Source organism: Micromys minutus, assembly GCF_963924665.1.
Source record: "Micromys minutus genome assembly, chromosome: 3".
NCBI lineage: Eukaryota > Metazoa > Chordata > Mammalia > Rodentia > Muridae > Micromys > Micromys minutus.
This window is the reverse complement of record NC_137972.1, coordinates 30,384,806-30,405,636: the sequence shown is the minus strand read 5'-3', so window position 1 is coordinate 30,405,636 and position 20,831 is coordinate 30,384,806. Positions and strand designations below refer to the sequence as shown.

Below are 20,831 nucleotides of genomic sequence, written 5' to 3'. Positions count from 1 at the left end.
CAGTACCGTTTCCAGAAATACAGCATCAGTGGGCCTAGGCACTCTGTAACTGACTAGCTTCTGAAGGTACTTTGTGATTCAACATTTGTTGAGTGACATGTCAAGCCCTGTTCGAGGGCTAAAAAGACACAAGACAGTTTTACTGTGAGCCCTTGGATTGGGAGGGAGTTGAACTGTAAAGCAGAAAAGACGGCCTAGTCTGGAGTGCAGGCTGCCATGGAAATGTATGCACAGAGTCAGGGGATAGATGCCATCTGAAATAGATGTCCCTGCCTTAAGGTCTCCCTGATTTCAGTGTAAGTGTCAGTATAAGCTGAGTCTGTGTCAGGAATAAGTGAGAGTGATTATTCACAGCTTGGCTGCTGCTGCCTCACAGGCTCTACCCTCTGTGTGCTCCTTCCCCCCCCCCGCCCCCCGCCCTCCATTGGTTGTGTGCAGCTGGACAAATGATGGTCAGTACCTGGCTCTGGGGATGTCCAATGGCATCATCAGCATACGGAACAAAAATGGCGAAGAGAAAGTGAAGATTGAACGCCCTGGGGGATCCCTCTCTCCAATATGGTCCATCTGCTGGAACCCTTCAAGGTACCCATGGCTGTGTTTCTCCTGGCTGGCACTGTTAGAAGAAGCCTTCTGAGCTCTTTTTCTCTTCCTGACGTCTTATAGTTTAAAGTCTTCTCTTCCCACTTGCCTGGTCTGTTTGGTACCTGCTTTTTATAAATGAAGTTTTCAAAGAGCCTATATTGAATTTTGGAATAAATCCCAGAGATTTAGCTAAGCAGATGAACCATCTAGGCCAGCAGACAGAAAGAGAGAGAGGGAGACAGAGACAGAAGAGAGAGATAGAGAGATTTCTTCATGAACTAATTGTTCTGATCTCCCTGTGCTTCTTTTCTTGTTGTCTGGGGCCCTTCCCTGGTGTCCAGGAGCATGCACCCACCCACCTGTTACATTGTTAACAGAACAGCACGCTCTTGAGTGCTTTTTTTTTTTTTTTTAATTTCCCCTGCCAAAAAGTTAAAATTAAGCCTACAAATACCCCTAAAACCTAAAGGTCTGCAGACAGTTGGCACCTACCTGCTCAAATCTCACACATACTTTTCTTTTATGCCATGTGACTTTGAGGGTGGACTAAAAGCTCTCCCAGCTCTTTGTGTAATTCTATAATATCATTAAACTTGTCTCTAGGGAGTTCTCTGAGGGTAAATTAAAGGGCTCAATTGTTTACTGTCCCAGTGTTGTTTTACAGGTGGGCGCCCACTTGATTGAGGAGGCTGTTTAATTCCGTTGCCTTTCTTACAACAGGTTATTATAATTCTTCCTGAATAGTTCTGTCCAGCGGAGGCCCTCCATGTGTATAGAATGCCTTCAAAGGCCATTAGCCTACCCCAGAGTTCCTGCTGTTTGATTTTGTGGCCGCAGATGACTTTGTGGCTTCGAGCTACCATTTTTAATTCATGAGAAGCAGGATGCCCAGTGTACCTGGTTGCTGTCCTCTTCCGGGCAGGGTCCAGGGGCTCCTTGGCAGGTTTTGAAATTATAGCTTTAGTGTAGTCCTAGGCAATGTGATTGTGAACATCCCCTTACTGTCTACAGCCGAAGGGAGAATATCTGGATGAGCAGAGAGAACGAGGATGCTGAGGATGTCATTGTCAACAGATATTTTCAGGAAATCCCTTCCATTCTGAAGTCAACAGTGTACAATAGTCAGGGTAGTGAGGCAGAGGAGGAAGAGCAAGAGGAAGAGGACGACAGTCCCAGGGACGGCAACTCGTGAGTGTGTCCCACAGAGTGAGGACCCTCGGGAGGGCCCAGGCCCCATAGACCTGCCGAAGCAAATGCTGATGAGAAATTCCTCGGCCAGGGGCAGCAGAACAGGGGCCAGGGATTGTTGGTGTGCCCCCACACTCACAAAAGGGAGCATGTGTGGGTGGCAGATAGAGCAATCCTCTGAGAAAGGAGGAGAAACTGGGTAGCACAGAGGAGGATACACCTTTGTAAACTGCCGTCTCTGAATAGGCCCCTGGCACCTCTGTATGTCCTCTCTGACTTCCATTCCTGCTTCTCAAGTTAACGTCTGAGGAAGCCCAACAACATTAGACATTTTCCGTGCAGCTTGATTTACAATGCCCTGGTAGGACCACCATTCACCTGATGCTTTTTGTTACTGGATGTGTTTTCTTGGCCTATTCCCACTCTACCTTGCATTGGTTAGGACATACACAAAGGGGAAGCCCTTACCTTTCACCCCCTTAACCACCCATAGTCCTAGCTGCTGAGCAATCTCTCTTCTCTCAGTTGATCTGATCTATAAGGGAAATTCTTTCAGTGGAGTGGGAAAAGCAGAGGCAGCCAGGGTGTTGTGATTGGACAATCACATTCTAGCTTGGGACCCTCCTCACTGTACCCAACCACCTAAGACTCGGTAGAGGAATCTAGGTTTGTGGGTGGGAAGTGGGGGCAAAGAAAGGAAGAAGGGTGACCCTCAAGTTCCCATCTGAGCTTCAGTCCTATTTTATTATCAACATGGGTGTTTTGGTAAAGCCCAACCATTATGGGCTTGATTGGAAACTCCTGGTGTAGCAGCTTAGCCTAACCCAGTGCCACATTTGGCCTATCCACAGGGGCTTCACTGGTGGCTAGGGTTTAAATGTTGGCGTCAGTAAGAACAGTTCATCTGTAAGCCTTCTGCTAGCATCTTCTTTATCCTTCCCCTTTTCTGAATTCTGAATTAATGTCTATGGCATTTTCCTCGCTGCTGTCCTGGCTGGGTTTTACAGAGCATGCTTATGTGGCTATTGGTGCTGCCAGGTGCCTGTCAGACCCTAGGCTTAGGGAAGCAGGTGTTAATAGAGGCTCAGCCATTTGGGAAGGATTTTGTTCCAGCCTTAAGGCTGGGAAACCTCTCTCTGTCTGCATTCTGAGTTGTTGGCTTCCCATTTGAGTGGAGGCCTTCCTCCTAGGTTCTGGTCCTGAAGTCCTGTTCCATGGCACATATCTACAGGCCTCTGTTTTCAGTGGCAGTTGTTGATCTTCAAATGACACTCATTCAGATGCCATTTCACCTTTTCGAGAACCCCGACTGCAAGGGAACTTGGGTGTGGGTGTCAATCTTCCTCTTCAGGAAGACTGAGAAAATTTTATCAGCTAGAACAGTCTAGCCGCCTTACTACAAGCTATGTCTCATGGCTACTCCTCATATTTTATAGTACACAGGAGAAGGGACACTTGGGTGTGCCACTGTGCTCATCCTTCAAGTTGCTCCCCAGAAAGTCTGAAGCGAGGGGTTTACCTTCTGCCACCGTAGCCATGCCTAGCCAGACCATTCCCGGCTAGGAGTTGGTGCAATAGCAGGTCCCAGGAGGGCCAAACCTGTCTCTGGGCTGATTGATGGTTGGCCTGATTGGAACACTGGCCCCTGTGTGGCTGTGTAGTACTTGGCTCGCTGACAGCCTGGCCAGGACTTTCTTTTTCCTGTTGTTTGTTGAGCCCCTAGCCACAGTCATCAGCAGGCTGTGCCCCCTTATAACCTCTTTTGTCTTCTGTTGATTAGAGAGGAACATAATGACATCCTGGCTGTAGCTGACTGGGGACAGAAACTTTCCTTCTACCAGCTGAGTGGAAAACAGGTATGCAGCACCATGCAAAACCCAATTACGCATGTCAGCTGGAGCATACTTTGATAGTGTTGTCAGTGACTACAGATGATCATTGCTAGAGTTTGCATATTGAGCTTGACTTCAGGTCCTGTTCACAGTACTTTGTCTTCTCTTCCTCAAGTGTGTTCAGCACTGTGAAGAGACGTTTTGTACATTTAGAAATGGGAGACCAAGACCAAGTACGTATCACACAGTTGGAAAATGCTGGAGCGAGGGGTTGAAGCCCAGACTGGATTCCTTGCCTAGTTCTTTGAGAATTTCCAATATACTTTAATGAGGACATGTCCAGTGACACATTTCTTTCAGCTACATCCCACCCCTTAAACTTATCCTCCTATCCATAATGCCATTGGCTGGGGACTGAGCCTTTGACACAGAGTTTCTGAGAGTCATTCAAGGTCTCAACCTTGGTACAGATGGTAACTCCAACTTGTTTGGGACAGTGAAGTTATTTCTTGGTTTTGAATTATCTTTTCAACTATGGAGGATTTGGGGATCAAATACAAGGTAAGAATTGCTAAAACAAACCCAAAGTTTTTGTCAGGCTTAGGTAACATTGTGTAATTTTGGCCTTTGATGAGTCTGTGGCTTAGTAGCCACAGCTGGTGTTCCTTGATGCAGATACTGTTATGCTGTTTACAGACTTTACTAGCTTTTAGTCCTCAAGTTACTCTGGAGGAATTGCTGTACACCATTGCTGTACATGTAAGAAAATTGAGGTTTTTGAGAGGCTATTGGCCTCAAGAACATGTTTTAGTCTGTGGTCACAGCTAGTTTGGGACCTGACCAGACAAATGCTAGAAGTCTGTCAAATTATTCTAGTGATGACTATTTAAAAGGTATAATTGAAGTAAACACTGATTTTTAGCCAGGTCGTTGTGGCACATACCTTTAATCACAGCACTCAGAAAGCAGAGGCAGGAAAATCTCTTGAGTTCCAGGACAGCCAAAGCTACACAAAGAAACCCTGTCTCCAAAAACACAAAAATAAAACAAAAACAAATGAACAAAAATTTTATACAAATGATTTTCAATGGAAAGACAAAAATTTTTAATTAGGTGCCTAAGCAACATTAAACTTTAAAGAGACTCCGTTGTATTTTCCTGCTTGGGAGTCACTAGGCTTAAAAAACAAAAACGTATATATTTATTCTTTTAGAAAGCATGATGAAGGGAAGGGTAAAAAAAAATTAAAGGTGATAAAACTCCAGCCTTCATCTCTTCAGATGCCTTTTCTTCTTTCTTTCTCACTCACTTGACTCTCCATAATCTTCTCTCTCTCTCTCTCTCTCTCTCTCTCTCTCTCTCTAAGTTCATCCAGTGAGTTATTTTAGTCAGTACATTTCCCAGTTCAAGCAGTTTTCAGGAGCAGTCTGTGCTCTTAACCACTGAGCAACCTCCAGCCTCTTCCTTAGTATTGTGAACCATGTTATCCCAGATGGTTTAGAGTTTTCACCTGCTTGTTCCAGCATCTGGACCACCATGGGTCTGGCCTTGCCGATTGTCTTTTCTCAAATAAGATTCACATTTTCCTAGTTTAAAAATATTTTATTATTTTATGTATGGATGTTTTGCCTATATGAATCTATGCACCTCATGTGTGCAGTACTCACAGTGGTCAACAGAGGGCGTTAGAGCCCTGAAACAGGAGTTACAGACTCCAGTAAGCTACCATGTAGTTGCTGGGTCCTTTGCAAGAGCAACCAGTGCTCTTAACCTCTGAGCCTTCCCTCCAACACCATATTGTCCTGCTTTTTAGAAATTTGAATTATATTCCGGGAATTGTAAATTGTACACCATAGAAATTAATTTCTCTCAGGTTTCTCTGAAGGTAAGTGTGGAAGGGTTGGGGAGAGAGAAAAGAATAGAGGGAGGAAGGGAGAGATGGGAGAAGGAGAGGGAAAGAGAAAGAGAGGGAGATCAGGTAGTTGGCTTTGCTGTGCTCTGCTCTGTATTTTCAGTGGGCAGCAGCTGAGGTCCTAGTACAGGTTTTTGACTTCACCCGTGAGTCATGTGGGTCAGTAGCTAAAGGTTTCCAGATGGTGAGCAGAGTTTGTGTGCAGAATGGGCTTCCTTCTGGCCCTCCTTTCTACAGGATCCCACCTCAAACTCTACACCCATCCGAGAAGGAGCTGAGGCCAGTGTTGAGAGACTCTTGCCTGAAGCTGTTCCCCTTGCTCAGTTTCCGCCTGCTTTCATCACTCAGTCTGCCTTCAGTTGGTTCCTGCAGTTAGTCCAGAGCTGATGGTTTTGACTTGGAAGAAGAGTCCTAAGCCTCAGCCAGCAGCTTCAGCCCTCAGTATCATGACAAGTGCTGGAGTTTTCTTATTAGACTTTGTAGCACTGGGAGGTAGGAGGGAAGCTTTCAGTTGTTAGGCATTTGAAATTCCTAAAAAGGAAAGAAAAGTGAACATACTAAATTTATAATTGTAGTTGAAATTAGTTGAAGGGAATTAACTAAGTTGAAATTGGAGCTGACTGTTTCAGTGGTTTTATATGTTCAAAATTGCATTCATTAAACTGTCAGCATCAATTGACTGCTCACTTTTACTAGATTTATAAATAGGAAAACACTTGTAAATTGACCCTAAACCTTAAAGCAAAAACTATGTTTTTAGGGTTATTTTTCTTAAATTGAATAAAGAATAAAGGGCAGTCTTTTCAAGTGAATAAGCTCAGAAAATAAACAGAGAAAAGAAGCTGAGGTGAGCTGTTGACCATGTGTGAAGTAGGTGAACAAGGGAAAGACTTCCTGGTCTCCAGGTTGACTGAGGAAGTCTGGCTAACTTCCTAACGTTTAGGTCAGCCATGGCAGACTTTAGAGGCCAGGGGTTCGGCTGGGTTGAGGGAAGAGTGGGTTCCAGAGGTGGAGAGGCCTGTGTAGGAAAAGGGATAGCTCAGGAGATAAGCCGGGGCAGTGTTAGGAAGGCAGATAAGCCTCCTGGCCTTCCTAACACTCCCCGTACCCAGCTAATGTTGGTATGTAAGCCCTTACTGATTGTTGTTGTGGACTAGTCTTTCACTTGGTATATGTTCTCTTTTCTCAGATTGGGAAGGATCGGCCACTGAACTTTGACCCCTGTTGCATCAGCTACTTCACTAAAGGAGAGTACATTTTGGTGGGGGGTTCAGACAAGCAGGTATCTCTTTTCACCAAGGATGGAGTGCGACTGGGGACCGTTGGGGAGCAGAACTCCTGGGTGTGGACCTGCAGAGTGAAACCTGACTCCAATTATGTGGTGAGTAGAGGAAACCCATCTTGCCGAGCATTGCTAGAGGAGGCTCTGAGCATCAGGTCAGCCACTCAGATTCTCCGCCATTGCTCCTAACAGGTGGAAGGGAGACTGTGTTTCCCTCAGCTAGATTGACAGCTCTCTTCTACACAGGTGGTAGGCTGCCAGGATGGCACCATTTCCTTCTACCAGCTTATCTTCAGCACAGTCCACGGACTCTACAAGGATCGGTATGCCTACAGGGACAGCATGACAGATGTCATCGTGCAGCACCTGATCACAGAGCAGAAAGGTAAGAGGCAAGCTTGCCCTTGCTTATAGACACTAGCAAAAGGGGTGGGTGGGGTTGGGCTGGTGATAGCACATAAAATAATAGGAAATGTCTCCCCAGCTTTGCAGTAGAAGGAGGATGCAGATCTCTTTGAGGATCTAGCAAAAGTAATAAAACCTGCCTTGTTTTTTAAAAGCACCAAACTCGTAACATTTTACAAATAATTCTACGGTATAACTGGACTCCATGAGACAGAGGCTGACAAATCAGAGCTGTAATGGCTGACCTGCATGGGGTTTGTGGACATTTATCATCTCTGCTCAGAGCCACTTTTGCATATTTTCCCCTCAGCCTCTACTCACTTCTTGGTGGGTCCTTCTGCTAGACAAGTTGGGGGCAGTAGATAGGTTCAAGATTGGTCATAGCTCTGAGGGCTCTGGCCTCTCACAGTCTAAACTCTGACAGTTCCCGTAAGTAGCTCTGCTGGTTAAGGAGGTCAAGTTCCACTCAGCTGTATCCATTTCTGGATGTGCTGAGCACATATGCTGTCTGGATTCTGCTGACCAGATATGGCCAGGAGACTTTGCCTGGGGGTCCCACTTATGAACCATCCTGTAGATTTAGGGTGACTTCTTCCCTGCCAGGGTAGATCGTGTTTTGAAAATTCCATCTAGGTGGTGGGAATGTAGCCACTGGGACAGCAAGTCCTCTTTGCGTTGTTTACCCCACTTGGTCTGTAAAGAGGCAGAGCTACTGCATGGAAGTCCCTGAGGTCAGGAAGGTTGCAAGGGTGTGGCCGGCTGTGAAATGTGTCATTATGGTAGGCTCTTGATCACTAGGGACCTTCTTTGCTGTGCAGAGTAAGGAGTATAGATGTTCTCAGACATGTAGGACACATGTGGTAGCATTGACTGCTTGATCTCCATTTCTCCCTGAAATGGGAGCATGTGTAGCTCTGCACCCCGCTCAGCACAGCTGCCTGCACGTGTGTGCCATGTGTGTGCAGTGTCTGAGGAGGTCAGAAGAGGGCAGCAGATCCCAGGAACTGGAGTTAAGATGGTTGTGAGCCACCATGTGGATACTGGTAATCAAACCCAAGTCTTCAAGAGCAGCAGTGCTCTTAACCACTGAGCTGTCTCTCCAGCTCCCATTAAAGATTTTGTAATGAGAGTGTGTCACTTTAATTGTCAAGAGCATTAAATAAATAAATGATGGCTTTTAATTTCTCTGCCTTTCACCTTACTTAACAACCTTTTGCTAGAGTCTCTTTCCCTCCGTTGACAGTTCGGATTAAATGCAGAGAGCTTGTCAAGAAAATTGCCATTTACAAAAATCGATTAGCTATCCAGCTGCCAGAGAAGATCCTCATCTATGAGTTGTACTCTGATGACTCGGCAGACATGCACTACCGGGTAAAGGAGAAAATTGTCAAGAAGTTTGAGTGCAACCTGCTGGTGGTGTGTGCTGACCACATCATCCTGTGCCAGGTGGGCAGCTCATCCCTCCTCCCTCAGGGCCGGGGTCTTCCTCAGGGAAGGCTGGGATGATTCTGGACTGTGGAGCATGTTGGTACACTGGGATTAGATGTACTGTGAAGTGTCTTACAATGCAGCTTTGTTTTGTTTTGAGATGGTGTTTTACTACATTGCTCAAGCTGGCCTCAAGATCACGATCCCCAATTTACCTCTTGAGTGCTGAGCTGAAGGCATGTGTCACACCCATCTAGGACAAAGTTTTTTGAGTGGAAGTTTTACCTCCTAAGAGATTTTCTTTCTTTTTTTCTCTTGCAGCATTAGGAACTGAGCCCAGGGCCTTGCCTAGAATAGGAAAGTTCTGTACAATGGAACTGTAGCCCCAGTCTTTTCTCCCCACCACCCTTTTTATTACTTTTTGAGACTAGGTTTTACTAAGTTTACCAGGCTGTCCTTGAACTTACTCTGTATCCCAGGCATGCTTTGAACTTGCAATGCTCCTGCCACAGCCTCCAGAGTAGTTGGAACTGTAGATTCATACCACCAAAAAAAGAAAAATGAAGGTCTCTAAGGCAGTGGTTTCCAACCTTCTTAGTGCTGCAACCCTCTGAGACCATTTCTCATGTGGTGACCTCCCAACCATAACATTATTTCTATGCTACTTCATAATTGTAATTTTACCATTCTTATGAATTATAGTGTAAATATCTGGTATGCAGGATATGTAGTCCCCAAAGAGATCATGACCCACACATTGAGAACTACTACTATAAGAGGGTTTTGGTTTGGTTTGGTTTTTCAAAAGAAAAATTTCCCCAGTCATAGATCTCTAAAGGTCAGTGCCAAGAGAAGTTTTGGAAAGACTTTGAACTAAAGCCTTCTGTGGGTGGACCTGATTGTGCCCAGGCCTGTTAGAAAAGAGAGAAAGGAAGAAACTGTTTAGGAGCCATTCTGGTGTAAAACCAGTATCAAAACCTGTGTGAGATCTCAAGCCTCTTACCGATTAGGGCTACCCCAAGTTAGAGAATAGTTGGAGCAAGTCAGTGGCCTGCTGCTGCTGGCTCTGGAGATCCATGCTGAAGATGGCCCCTGAGGAAGCTGTGGTGGATTAGTGATGATGGGAGGAGCCAGGGGTTAGATCACCACTGATGGTGTAGGTCAGTTTCCCCAAGAGGGCTGCAAGCACTCTTTCTCTGAACCTCCATGCTGAGCTTCAGTTGCTTCCTAGGAAAAACGGCTACAGTGCCTGTCCTTCAGTGGAGTGAAGGAAAGGGAATGGCAGATGGAATCTCTCATTCGCTATATCAAGGTGATCGGTGGCCCTGCTGGAAGAGAAGGTCTGTTGGTAGGCCTGAAAAATGGCCAGGTGAGTCTTCTCGTGCTACCATTGCGCTTGCTATCCAGGCAGGCACAGGCTTCCTGTCTGGGATGATGTGTGATGGGCTGTAGGCAGCCTGGAGTTTACTTTCATAAAGACAGCTGCAGGCTAAAGTGCTGTGGCTCTCAGCGTCACAGTATGCTCACACCTGGCAGATTGGTGCCATGGCTGCACGTAGCAGGGATCAGTGTGCTTAAGGTCACTCGAAGGTGGGATTTGTTGGAGACACAGCTTTAGTGGATTGCTGGAGAGGCAGGCAGAGATTGTTCATGAGGTCAGAGCCTTATTAGGCAGTGCCTGGATTAATCAGTATTTCTGTCTGAGGCCTAGATGGTGCTGGTCCTTAGGGTGTTATTAGAACCTAAAAGAAAAATGGACTGTTTGGACGAACTGATTTGGAAATCTAGGCTACATGAAGTTGAACAGATTCTTGGTGTGTTCATCTACATTCTTTGCTTAAAATAAGAAAGTTCTATGTGGGCTGCATAGAACTTGAAAGTGAAAATATAACTACATTAGCCTGAGAGCCAAGCTGTGTAGCAGATGGCTTATGGCTGAAGCTTGTCAGGTCTTTGCTAGGGACGGAAGTTGTGGAGCATGAGATCAGTAGGAGCTGTCAAGCAGCAGCACCCAAGTGGGGGAGAATCTGCAACTTCCTCAGTCAGCTGTCAGGTCTCATGGGAGGTTGAGAGCATGACTTTGAGGTCAGGTTAACCTGGGACCACATTCCTTCTCAATCGCTGTATGGCCCTGGGCAGATGAGTTTGCCTTCTCTGAGGCTCAAGTTGTTCAAATAAGGACAATACTGTTTCTTCACAGGGCTGTCAGAAACAGGGATGTCAGTGAATGGCAGCTGTCATCATCAGCACTGTCATTATTACTTTATACCAGATGTCTCCCCTGTGTTTACAATAGCCCTTCCTGTGTTAGTGTGTGACTCCTCTACCCTGCAGTTTAAACAGTATCATTAAAAATGTTCCCAGGCCTGTTGTTGCTTCAGTGACCTCCTATGAACCATGCTTTTGGACTTTTAAGGATGGTACCCACCTCCCTTACCCCACCCCCTGCTTTATTTAATGAGTCTTTTCTCTGCACACAGCTTCTGGAGGAGTTAGTGGGTGTTGTTCTTGTAGAACACATGGGATGCCAAGAGTCTGGCAGTGGTCCAGGGTCTGGTTACCGTGGTAACTCACACTTATTTCTCTGAAATTTCGCCAGATCTTGAAGATCTTTGTGGACAATCTCTTTGCTATTGTCCTGCTGAAGCAGGCCACAGCTGTGCGCTGCTTGGACATGAGTGCTTCCCGGAACAAACTGGCTGTGGTGGATGAAAATGACACATGCCTGGTGTATGACATCCACACGAAGGAGCTGCTTTTCCAGGTGAAGTCCTAGATGGAGACACAGTCCTCGGTACAGGGATCTGCCTTGAGCTTCCCAGTTGTGCAAGGAGGCACCTAGCCCTGTCTGAGAGGAACAACATGGGCCTGGGTCCCAGCACAAGTGTAGAGTCTGAACAGCCCCAGGGAGGAGGTAGCTGGGCTAGCCTCTTGAGCACTGGTTTCCTTGTCAGGAAAATGGGCAAGTAACCCCTGTTTCACATAGCCATAAGCAGTACTGAGTGGACGGTGACAAGTCTGGTGGCCAAGTTAATGTGTGGTAGTGACTCTTTTGATGAAGTCTGTGAGACCCTTATCCAGGACTGCCAGTTGTTACCAGTGACCTAAGGCACACTAGGAGGGACATGTAGAAGCTCCTAAGCTTACTCCACAGGACACTATAGCACAGAAGCTGCTACATGGATCACTATGGGAATGGGAACGGGCGTTGTTTCCACAGTCTTTGGTCCAGTGTCTGAAAGAAGTGTGTCACTGAGCAGATCAAAGACTGTACCCACTACCTGGCTGGCTGGCTGCCACACTAGGGCTGTTCTTGGCCTCTTTGGAGCATTGTGGGCAGTCAGAGTTAATTTATGTGAAGTGAGGACCCCCTGAGACTGGAGCCTCTGCTCTCTGGTTTCTCATGCATGGTTTCCCAATGTCATAGATAGACATGGGTCCTCTTCCAAGGCTCTCCTTGTCCTTGGCAACAGAACCAGCAGGGTAGAAGTGCCTGGCTTTCCTTGGTCTATTGGATGGGGCTGTATGACTACCAGTGGCCCAAATGACTTCAGTTATTGTCACGTCATGTCACAGAGGAAGCAGAGGGTTCAGGGGAGAGAACATATAGCCATTGTCTTCAGACTCACCTGCGTTCATGGACCTCTGTGAGTCTCAATTTCTGGCTAACATGAAACTGCCTTTTTTTTTTTTTTTTTTTTTTTTTTTTTGGAGACAGTATCTCTCCATAGCTCAGGCTAGCCTCCAGGTGAGGATCACCTTTAGGATGATCCTTATCTCCACTCCCTAAGTACTGGGGCTAGAGATGTTATATTATGCTGAGATCAAACCCAGGACCTATTGCATGCTAACTAAACCACATTCCTTCCCCATGCTAACAGGAAGCTAGAAGTTATATTTTCACAGAATTGTCACAGGAATAACCTGGGGGCAAACAAGATGTTAACTGTGTGCTCAGTGCTAGACATAACTAGCCCTAAATGTTGCCCTTCTCCCAGCCTCAGCACTGCCACTGCCTGGACCTGGAGGTGGTTAGAAGCCCCTCATTGTGTCCTGTATGGAGGTTGGAAGGGTTCATGGCCCTTACTGCAGCTTCTCTGGAGAAGTAGCAAAGGTGGCTCCTAGGTCTTGCCAGGACACACAACCTTCCTAGTCTGTCGTCCACTGCATTTTCCCCTTCAAATGGAACGTACCAGTGTTTCTCATTAAAAAAAGAGGGTAGTCCGTGCTGAGGGTAGAAGACTCAAGGCTGAGAGGAATGAGTCTCTGTTGGTCCTAGGCCTCTAGAGTTGAGCAGAATACTGGTAGAGAGGGTACCTCCTGGTGTGGCTGTGGTTTTAGTATAAGAATTATACATGCAGAGACATTGTATTGTTTTCTAATTTTGAAAAGAACTCCCATTCTTTTGCTTATTATAAAAAACAATGGAAGTTCATGACCAAAGAAACCAGACAAGTAACAAGCGTGTACACACACACACACACACACACACACACACACACACACACACACACACAAAGCAAAGAAAATAGAAAATTCAAACAATTCCACTCACCCAAAAGCAGTCATTGTTAATCTTCAGGACGAACACTTTCAGCCTTCTTCCTGGGTAGGTAGGAATGTATGGAAGTGTGTACACTTCTGTTCTCCTCAGCTACTACAAAGTAGCACCCTACCCACTTCATTTAATAAAAATGGAGTTCTACCTCACTAAATGTCCACTTACTGTAGAGTGGTTACAGTATGGAGGGGATATAGTTTATTTCAAAAATAGCACATATCCAAAACTTCTATCACTTACCAGTACATAGAGGAGTTTGCCTCGTCCTTCTCTGATCCCTTTCCTTCTTTCTCTCCATCCTGCTTCAGGGTCAGCCAGGCTTTAAGAATGGGTGGGAGTGAAAAGTGGGAGTGGTGTCAGAGCCTCACAGGCCTCTGTCCCTTAGGAACCAAATGCCAACAGTGTGGCCTGGAACACCCAGTGTGAGGACATGCTTTGCTTCTCCGGAGGAGGTTACCTCAACATCAAGGCCAGCACCTTCCCAGTGCACCAGCAGAAGCTGCAAGGCTTTGTGGTTGGCTACAATGGCTCCAAGATCTTCTGCCTTCATGTTTTCTCCATGTCTGCCGTGGAGGTGCCACAGGTAACCCTGGTGCCTGTCCCTCTGCAGCTGTAGGACACACAAAACAGAATGGGCAGGCTCTCAAACTGGTGTTAAGAGCAGCAAAGGAGGAGGAGGGAAGTGTGGAACCTGTGATGTCTAAGGTGCTATGGGGGTGTTTGTGTGTGGCCATGTGTTTCTGGACAAGAAAACCAGCCCCATTGTCTTAGTTAGGGTTTCTATTGCTGTAATGAAAAACCATGGCCAAAAAAGCAAGCTGGGGAGGTGAGGGTTTATTCAGCTTATAGTTCCACATTGTCCATCACCGAAGGAAGTCAGGACAGAAATTCAAACTAGGCAGGAGCCTGAAGGCAGGAGCTGATGCCAAGGCTGTGAAAGGGTGTTTCTTATAGGCCAGCTTCCCATTACTTGCTCAGGCTGATTTCTTACAGAGCCTGAATATATACATGTGTGGTGCACATGAAGGACAGAAGCGGGCATCAGATTCCCTGGAGTTGGAGTTTCAGGGTGTTGTGATTTACGTTACATGGGTACTGAGAATGTGATTTGAGTCCTCTCTTAACCACAGAACCGTCCCTCCAGATGACTGTGTTTAATATGGACCAAAAGCAAGAGAACAGAGCTTTTAATCACTCTGTGCCATCATCTGTTTTAAAATGTGTGACTGTGAAGGTGCCAGGACAACATTTGGCAGTTGTTTCTCCCATTGTTTGTTGTGAAGTTTGGACTCGGGTTGTCACACTTCTGCAGCAAAGTACTTTTACCTTTTCAGCCATCTTGCCAGCTCCTATGCCATCTTCTTTTAACATGACACTTAGCTATTCCAGGCCCATCCCTTTGATGAATTACTAACTAGCAATCTGACCTAGCAGTGTGGTTCATACATAATCTTAACATTTTGAGGTTGGGGCAAAGACAGCCTAGGATACATCACAATACTTTTTCTTAAAACAAAAACCAAAACAAACCCCACTAACAACAAAAACAGTTGTCAAAACGAAACACCCCATTTACTGTCTTTAAACCAAACACCCCACTTACTAATCTAGCTTTTTGCTCAGCAGTCCACTGGAAATGTTGTGCCATGTCAGTGAAAATACTGTATCAGAATTTTCAAATAGTAAGGTAGTTGTAGGCTCACGTCTGTGCGTGAGAAATAACAAGTGATCCTTGTGTGTATCGCTCAAGTCCCCTTACGTAGTACTGTGCAAGACGAATGCAGTTGTTCCTTTGCTCCACCATGTAGACTGGAGAACCTTCCCGCCTCTAGCTCCCATGCCCTCCCTGCTGTGCACCCAGCTTTGTAATGAATGCAGTTCTTCTATCCATAGATAGCCATAGCTTATGCCACTGGCACCTACATGTATTTTACCCACAGCCTTGTTTTTTTCATTTTTGGAAATACAGTCTCATTATTGGTCCTTGCTGCTCTGGAATTCTCTATGTGGACCAGGCTGGTCTCAATCCCACAGTGATCTTCCTGTCTTTGCCTCAGAGTGCTGGGATTAAAGGTGTGAGTCACCATACATGGCTGCCCATCACTTTTTGCTCTTGCAAATAGTGGGTATCTTCCTTGTGTATGTCCCAACTTAGTATAAATTCCAAGAACTGAAATTGCTGGGCCAGAGACATTATACATTGAAAGATGTTCATACATTCTAGACTGCCTTTCCTCTAGAATGTTGTTAGTCTGCCTGTCTACATATACCTGGCCTACAGACTCTGCCTTCCTCTTCCCTGGAGCCATGGAGGCCCTTGTTACTTGTTGCTGCAGGGGTTTTCTGCAGTAGTGTCCACATCAGCTCCTGATCTATATTGAGTATTCAAACAGTGGCAGTGAATTCTGATGTGAACAAATAGTGGAAAAGAGAGAGCATGAGAGATGGGAACAGGGCAATGTGTGGTGGCAGCTGAGGACAGACCTGCCTGCCTGACTCTCTCCTTGCTGTCCTTGTTTGCACCCTAGCAGCATCCTAAACCAAAGCACCACATCTGCTAAGAGCCCACTCTTTCTCATCTCTGCCAAACAGGCTTTGCTTATTAAAAGGGTTTCTCCCCAGACTACCATCCTAACCTCAAAATAAGCGCAGTTGCTGCTCCCTGATTCTGGCCAGTCAAGAGGAGCCATAGAGGCTGCCGGGCTCCTTCTGCCAGAGCCTCAAGAGTCAGTAGCCAAAGTCTCTGTTGGTTGCAGCCAGCCTTCCTGCTGATGAAGCAGACCAGAGCTGCCAAGCATTGGGAAAGGCGAACTGGAGACAAAGGCTGTTTATCTGTCGCCTTGCCTCCAGTCTTCTTGTGGTTTGGGCCTCCAGACCAGGCAAAAAGCCCCATTTTTGCTCTTGGGATTTTTGGTTTCCTTTCGAAATTTGTATCGTCTTGTGCAAGAACTGGTGTGTCTGAGCTGCCAAGTAGGGCAGCAAACCTGAGTTGTGCTCTGTGATGTCATGCTTGGAATACACCAGCCAGATAAGGGGTTGCTCAGAGGGACTGGTTCATTAGTATGTTTTTCAAATCCCCATTCAGGTTGTATCTCTCTGCTGTACATCAGTTCATCTTATGCAGCATTTTAATGTTCTCTTGTCATGGGGGAGTCAGTTGTCACAAGAAGTTTTGCAGTTTTGGATAAGGAGCCCTGGTTTTAGATTCTGATTCTGTAACCTGATCTAACTGCATCCTGAACACCCATATCTCCCTCTTTGAGGCCTCTTTTTTTTCTTCTGCATAATAGAATTATTGGGTTTTGGTTTGGTTTGGTTTGAGATAGGCACTTGCCATGTTCCCCACTCTAGTCTTGAACTCCAGGGCTAAAGTGATCCTCCCCAGAGCAGCTGAGACTCCAGGCTTTGCCACTGTGAAATGGGGTTAATTACACCCATTTTCTGTGTTTGTCCTGATTCCTGTTATTATTTCTTCTTATTACAGACAGTCATTAAATATCAAAAGCCACAAGACAGAACTAAAGTAGAGCAGAGGAGTCTAGAGAAGAGAACTCATTGTGACGGCAGGGTAGGCGGAGGTTAGGAAAGCCTAAGGGGACGGTGAAACCTGTTCAGGAAGATGGCTACTTTGTCTTTTCAAAGTGTCACTTTGGCCTACAGAAGCCTGAGCTGAGCAGAGTCTCTGAACAGAAGGTACCTGGATAGGATGTGGCTGAGGCAGGCCTGGGTGCTAGCTCAGCCGCTCCTAGTCTGTGGCCAGCTGCCTCCCTACAGCAAGAGGGAAGTGCATTACCTACAGCAAGAGGGAAGTGCATTACACAGGAAAACAAACCCCTGGGAACAGCTGTCCTGCTGTCAGAGGATAGATCAACTTGAAAGGAAAAAGGTTTCTTTTAATTCTGAAGGGGGAAAAGGACCGGAAATTTCAAAGATAAAGGCCCCAAATGTAGAAAACAGACAGCACTTCCGGTTTCACATTTGGGAACCATTAGTACAGAGGTACTGGCTGATTGATCTTTACTGCCCAGGAATCCAGAAGGGAGACAAGGGTCCCTGAAGGATATTGACTGGCCTCAAATCAAGACAGGATCTATATTGCTAAAGATGCCAGGCCCAGCTCATCTTTAGCCTGATGTGTATGCATGCATTCGCAGACACACACACTCTCTCTCTCTCTCTCTCTCTCTCTCTCTCTCTCTCTCTCTCTCTCTCACACACTCTCTCTCTCTTTCTCTCTCTCTCACACACACACACATACTCTTTCTCTCTCTCTCTCTCTTTCTTTCTCTCTCTCTCTCTCTCTCTCTCTCTCACACACACACACACACACTATCTCTCTCTCTCTTTCTCTCTCTCTCTCTCTCTCTCACACACACACACACACTCTCTCTCTCTCTCTTACACTCACACAAAGAAGGCGCACAGAACCAAGAATATCAGATCACCTCTTATTCTAGCCTCAGGTTTTTAATTTGTTAGGTCAATGTCCTTAGGCAAGTCAGGCCTCCTCTAGGAGCCTCCCTCTCATGGGGTATTATCAAAGGTAATAACACCTCCTTACACAGATCTATTTGGAAAACTGCAACCGTCCTTATAGCCTTAAAGAAAAGAAGTCATCAGGAATACTTGTAGATTTTTTTCAACTAGGCAGCTTGGCCTTGAGGGGAGAGTTGGTCTTCAGCACCAGAGACCTCAGAGACTTGTCCTCAGAGCTTTCTGGAGCAAACTCCACACCTGTGCCCTTTTTAGGCATAGTCTCTTTTAGAAGAGGCCATTCCAGATCTCTTTCTTCTGGTCGATTAACTTGTTCCTCTGGCCTGGGTGGAAGGTCTGCTGGGAATGATTAGAGCCCTGTTGTTGCCACAGGCTGGACAAGGCTTCACCCCAAAGACCCACAAGGAATTAGAGTACAGTACAAGATTATCTACACAGAGGCCAAGGACAGCTTAGACTCCTTTCTTGGGACATGAGGAGAAAGCAGGAAAGATCTTCCAGGAGGGACCTGTTAACAGAGCTTTAAAAAGCCAAGTGGGCATTTTCCATGGGGGGTGGGTAGGACAGGTCCTTACCAGAGAAGGTGACATATTAGGGTTAGGTAGACCTAGGGAAGGGGAAAGCAGGTAATAGCCAAAAGTGTGTGATGGGGGCAGTGCAGCTCAGCAGGAGGGGTGGCAGAAAAGAAGGGTACCAGGTGGACCAGGGCAAGGCTGCAAAGGTGCCGATTGATGGCTGAAGTTTGAGGTAGGTGCTTTTGGTTGTCACTGTGAACATCTGGTTGTAATCTGACTCTTCCTACTACTCTGAGCAGACTATTCTCTTTCTCCCTGAAACCCTGCAGTCTGCTCCAATGTACCAGTACCTTGATAGGAAAATGTTCAAAGAAGCATACCAGATTGCTTGCTTGGGAGTCACAGACACTGATTGGCGTGAACTCGCCATGGAAGCTCTAGAAGGACTCGAGTTTGAAACTGCAAAGAAGGTATGCATTTAGTAGTGTGAGCCAGAAGGTCCTTGGAAGGGTCCAGGTAACACCAAAGGGGCAGAAACCAACAATAATGGGAAGTCTCCTCAGTCACCCCATCACAATGGTGGTAACAACCATCCCAGGGTTGTTTTTCTAGAGGGTTCTGGCAGACTAGGACCTGTTCTCAGGAAGTTGAGAAGATGTAAGCAGATAATGCTATAAAACATCTGGTTGATTCTGGCTGTCAGTCTTAGAAGCAATCATTTATGTAAAGAACTTAGATAAAACCTGTACATGGCAGCCATTTATTATTCAAGTATATCAGTCTGTGTATGAGCACCAGCCATTTCTCACACCACCATTGTTCTTACCACACTGGCTTAGTGCAAAAGAGATGGTCAGGCTATCTGATTCCCACAGCAGTATGGTAGTGTCCCACACCCTCTTGGCATGATTCATAGTGTTACTTCTAATTTAGCCAATAAAAGCTAAAGAAATGGTCAAAAACATTTAACCTTCTTCCCTAGACTTATGAGTGCCCATCTTGATAGATAGAGGGAGAAGAAGGAATGGCTTCCAGCCTCTCCTGTCCTCTTTCCCCATTTTCTCTCCCATACCCAAGTGGACAGTCTCCTTTTGCCCAGGCTACTGCTACGGAAGCACCTGCAGACATGTGTCGTACCGGCCTCCTGTTAAACAGAGAACCATTGAACCAGAGCCTACTTCAGGCCTGGGCTTTTTCCCAGCCTTTTCTCCCTGCCCGACTTCTCTACCCCTGCTTCTAAAATGCACAGCACTCTTCCTCTATTTTGTACTCACTCTTGAGGCCTCCCCAGGCCTGGTAAAGAGGAGTTTGGAGTGAGTGTGCAAATGCCAACCATATCACACAGAGTTGGAGGTGTCACAGCTCAGTAGAGCACTGGCTAGCGTGCACAAGGCCCTGTTTCGATACACAGCACATGAAGAAAAGTAAAGCTACCCAATAGTTTCCTACATGTTTTTAGATCAGATAAGCCTTGGGAAGTATTAAGCTAAGGCTTTGGGAATTCAGGGGAAAGGGTGAGTTCCTTCTCTTGATGGAACTTCCTTCTCCTGCCCCACCTAGAAATGCAAGCCTGTAAGGAATACCAACAAGTTTTTGGGATTTCTTTGGTCTGTAGCTAGAATTAAAGTTACCATCCCTCTAGATAGTTCCCCCTTCACACCTAGAGCCTAAGAGCCAGCTCGTGTTAGTATTGTCCTGTACCACCCAGCAGGTGGCCTGTCTGAGTCGCTCAGCACATGTCCAGATAAAGGGAACTGAAACTGGGATATAGACTTCTATTCATTTCATACCCTACCTTGCATCCCAGAACACTTGAGAATAGACACAATCATATCAAAACACTGGGTTCTTTGTTAGAATGTCACTTCTTCAGTCATTTTCTTGACAAATGAAAATCTTGTGGGCATCATGATATTTAGAAAAGTCATAGAGCTTTGAACATAGACCTTGACTGATGTTTTGTCTTAATCCTGAATCCTTGGCTTTCCTCTTCCCTTGGTGCCAGTCAGTCATTCAGGACTCAGACTTGTGAGTGGAGGGACCTGGCCTAGAAGGGTACCCCCACTAGATGGCACAGGAGAGCTGCTTAGAGCTGCCAGCTGCATCTGTTTCCTGCTCCCCACTTCCTTCTGGGAAGTTATTCACAGTCTTGTGACTGACCACTCTGAATAGTACCCTGACTTTGCGGTTTATCGGGGCTAAAGGATATCAGTGACAGATGTATCAAATTCAAGAATCTAGTGCTTAGAACCAGGAAGACCCTTGGAGAGACATCACTCGCTTGCCTGACCACAGAGAAGGTTGCTGGAGCCCATTCATAGGAAGGACATAGTTCAGGGTCCTGTTGGACTGAGACCTGAGACTTTTTTTTCTACTCTGCCCATTACCAGGGACCTACTTCTGTACATGTTTCAATAAACACAAGTCAGGAAGGCAGCTTTTGCTTTTGTTCACACTGCCTGATTGACCATTTTACCAGTTTTTCAAGAAAAGCCAAGTACTGGACACTGTGCAGTATGCCTGTCAACCCCAGCTTTTCAGCAGGCTGCAGCAGGAAGATCCCATGAGTGCAGACATTCAAGGTCAGCCTAGGCAACGTAGTAAGTCCCTGTTTCAGGAAGAAAGCCAC

At 46.1% G+C, this 20,831-nt stretch overlaps 1 protein-coding gene across 2 annotated transcripts in view; it reads left to right on the top strand.

The window, feature by feature from the left end:
- IFT122 (intraflagellar transport 122) overlaps positions 1 to 20,831 on the top strand; it is a 56,496-nt gene that overhangs the window by 13,134 nt on the left and 22,531 nt on the right. For both annotated transcript variants that reach the window (XM_080913992.1, XM_080913993.1), the window contains exons 6-14: positions 439 to 585; positions 3,554 to 3,629; positions 6,707 to 6,898; positions 7,046 to 7,184; positions 8,448 to 8,650; positions 9,864 to 10,001; positions 11,232 to 11,396; positions 13,579 to 13,776; positions 18,532 to 18,672. In XM_080913992.1, the coding sequence (XP_080770118.1) occupies positions 473 to 585; positions 3,554 to 3,629; positions 6,707 to 6,898; positions 7,046 to 7,184; positions 8,448 to 8,650; positions 9,864 to 10,001; positions 11,232 to 11,396; positions 13,579 to 13,776; positions 18,532 to 18,672 (1,365 nt within the window). In that variant the 5' untranslated portion in view covers positions 439 to 472. The remainder of the gene's footprint in view (positions 1 to 438; positions 586 to 3,553; positions 3,630 to 6,706; positions 6,899 to 7,045; positions 7,185 to 8,447; positions 8,651 to 9,863; positions 10,002 to 11,231; positions 11,397 to 13,578; positions 13,777 to 18,531; positions 18,673 to 20,831) is intronic.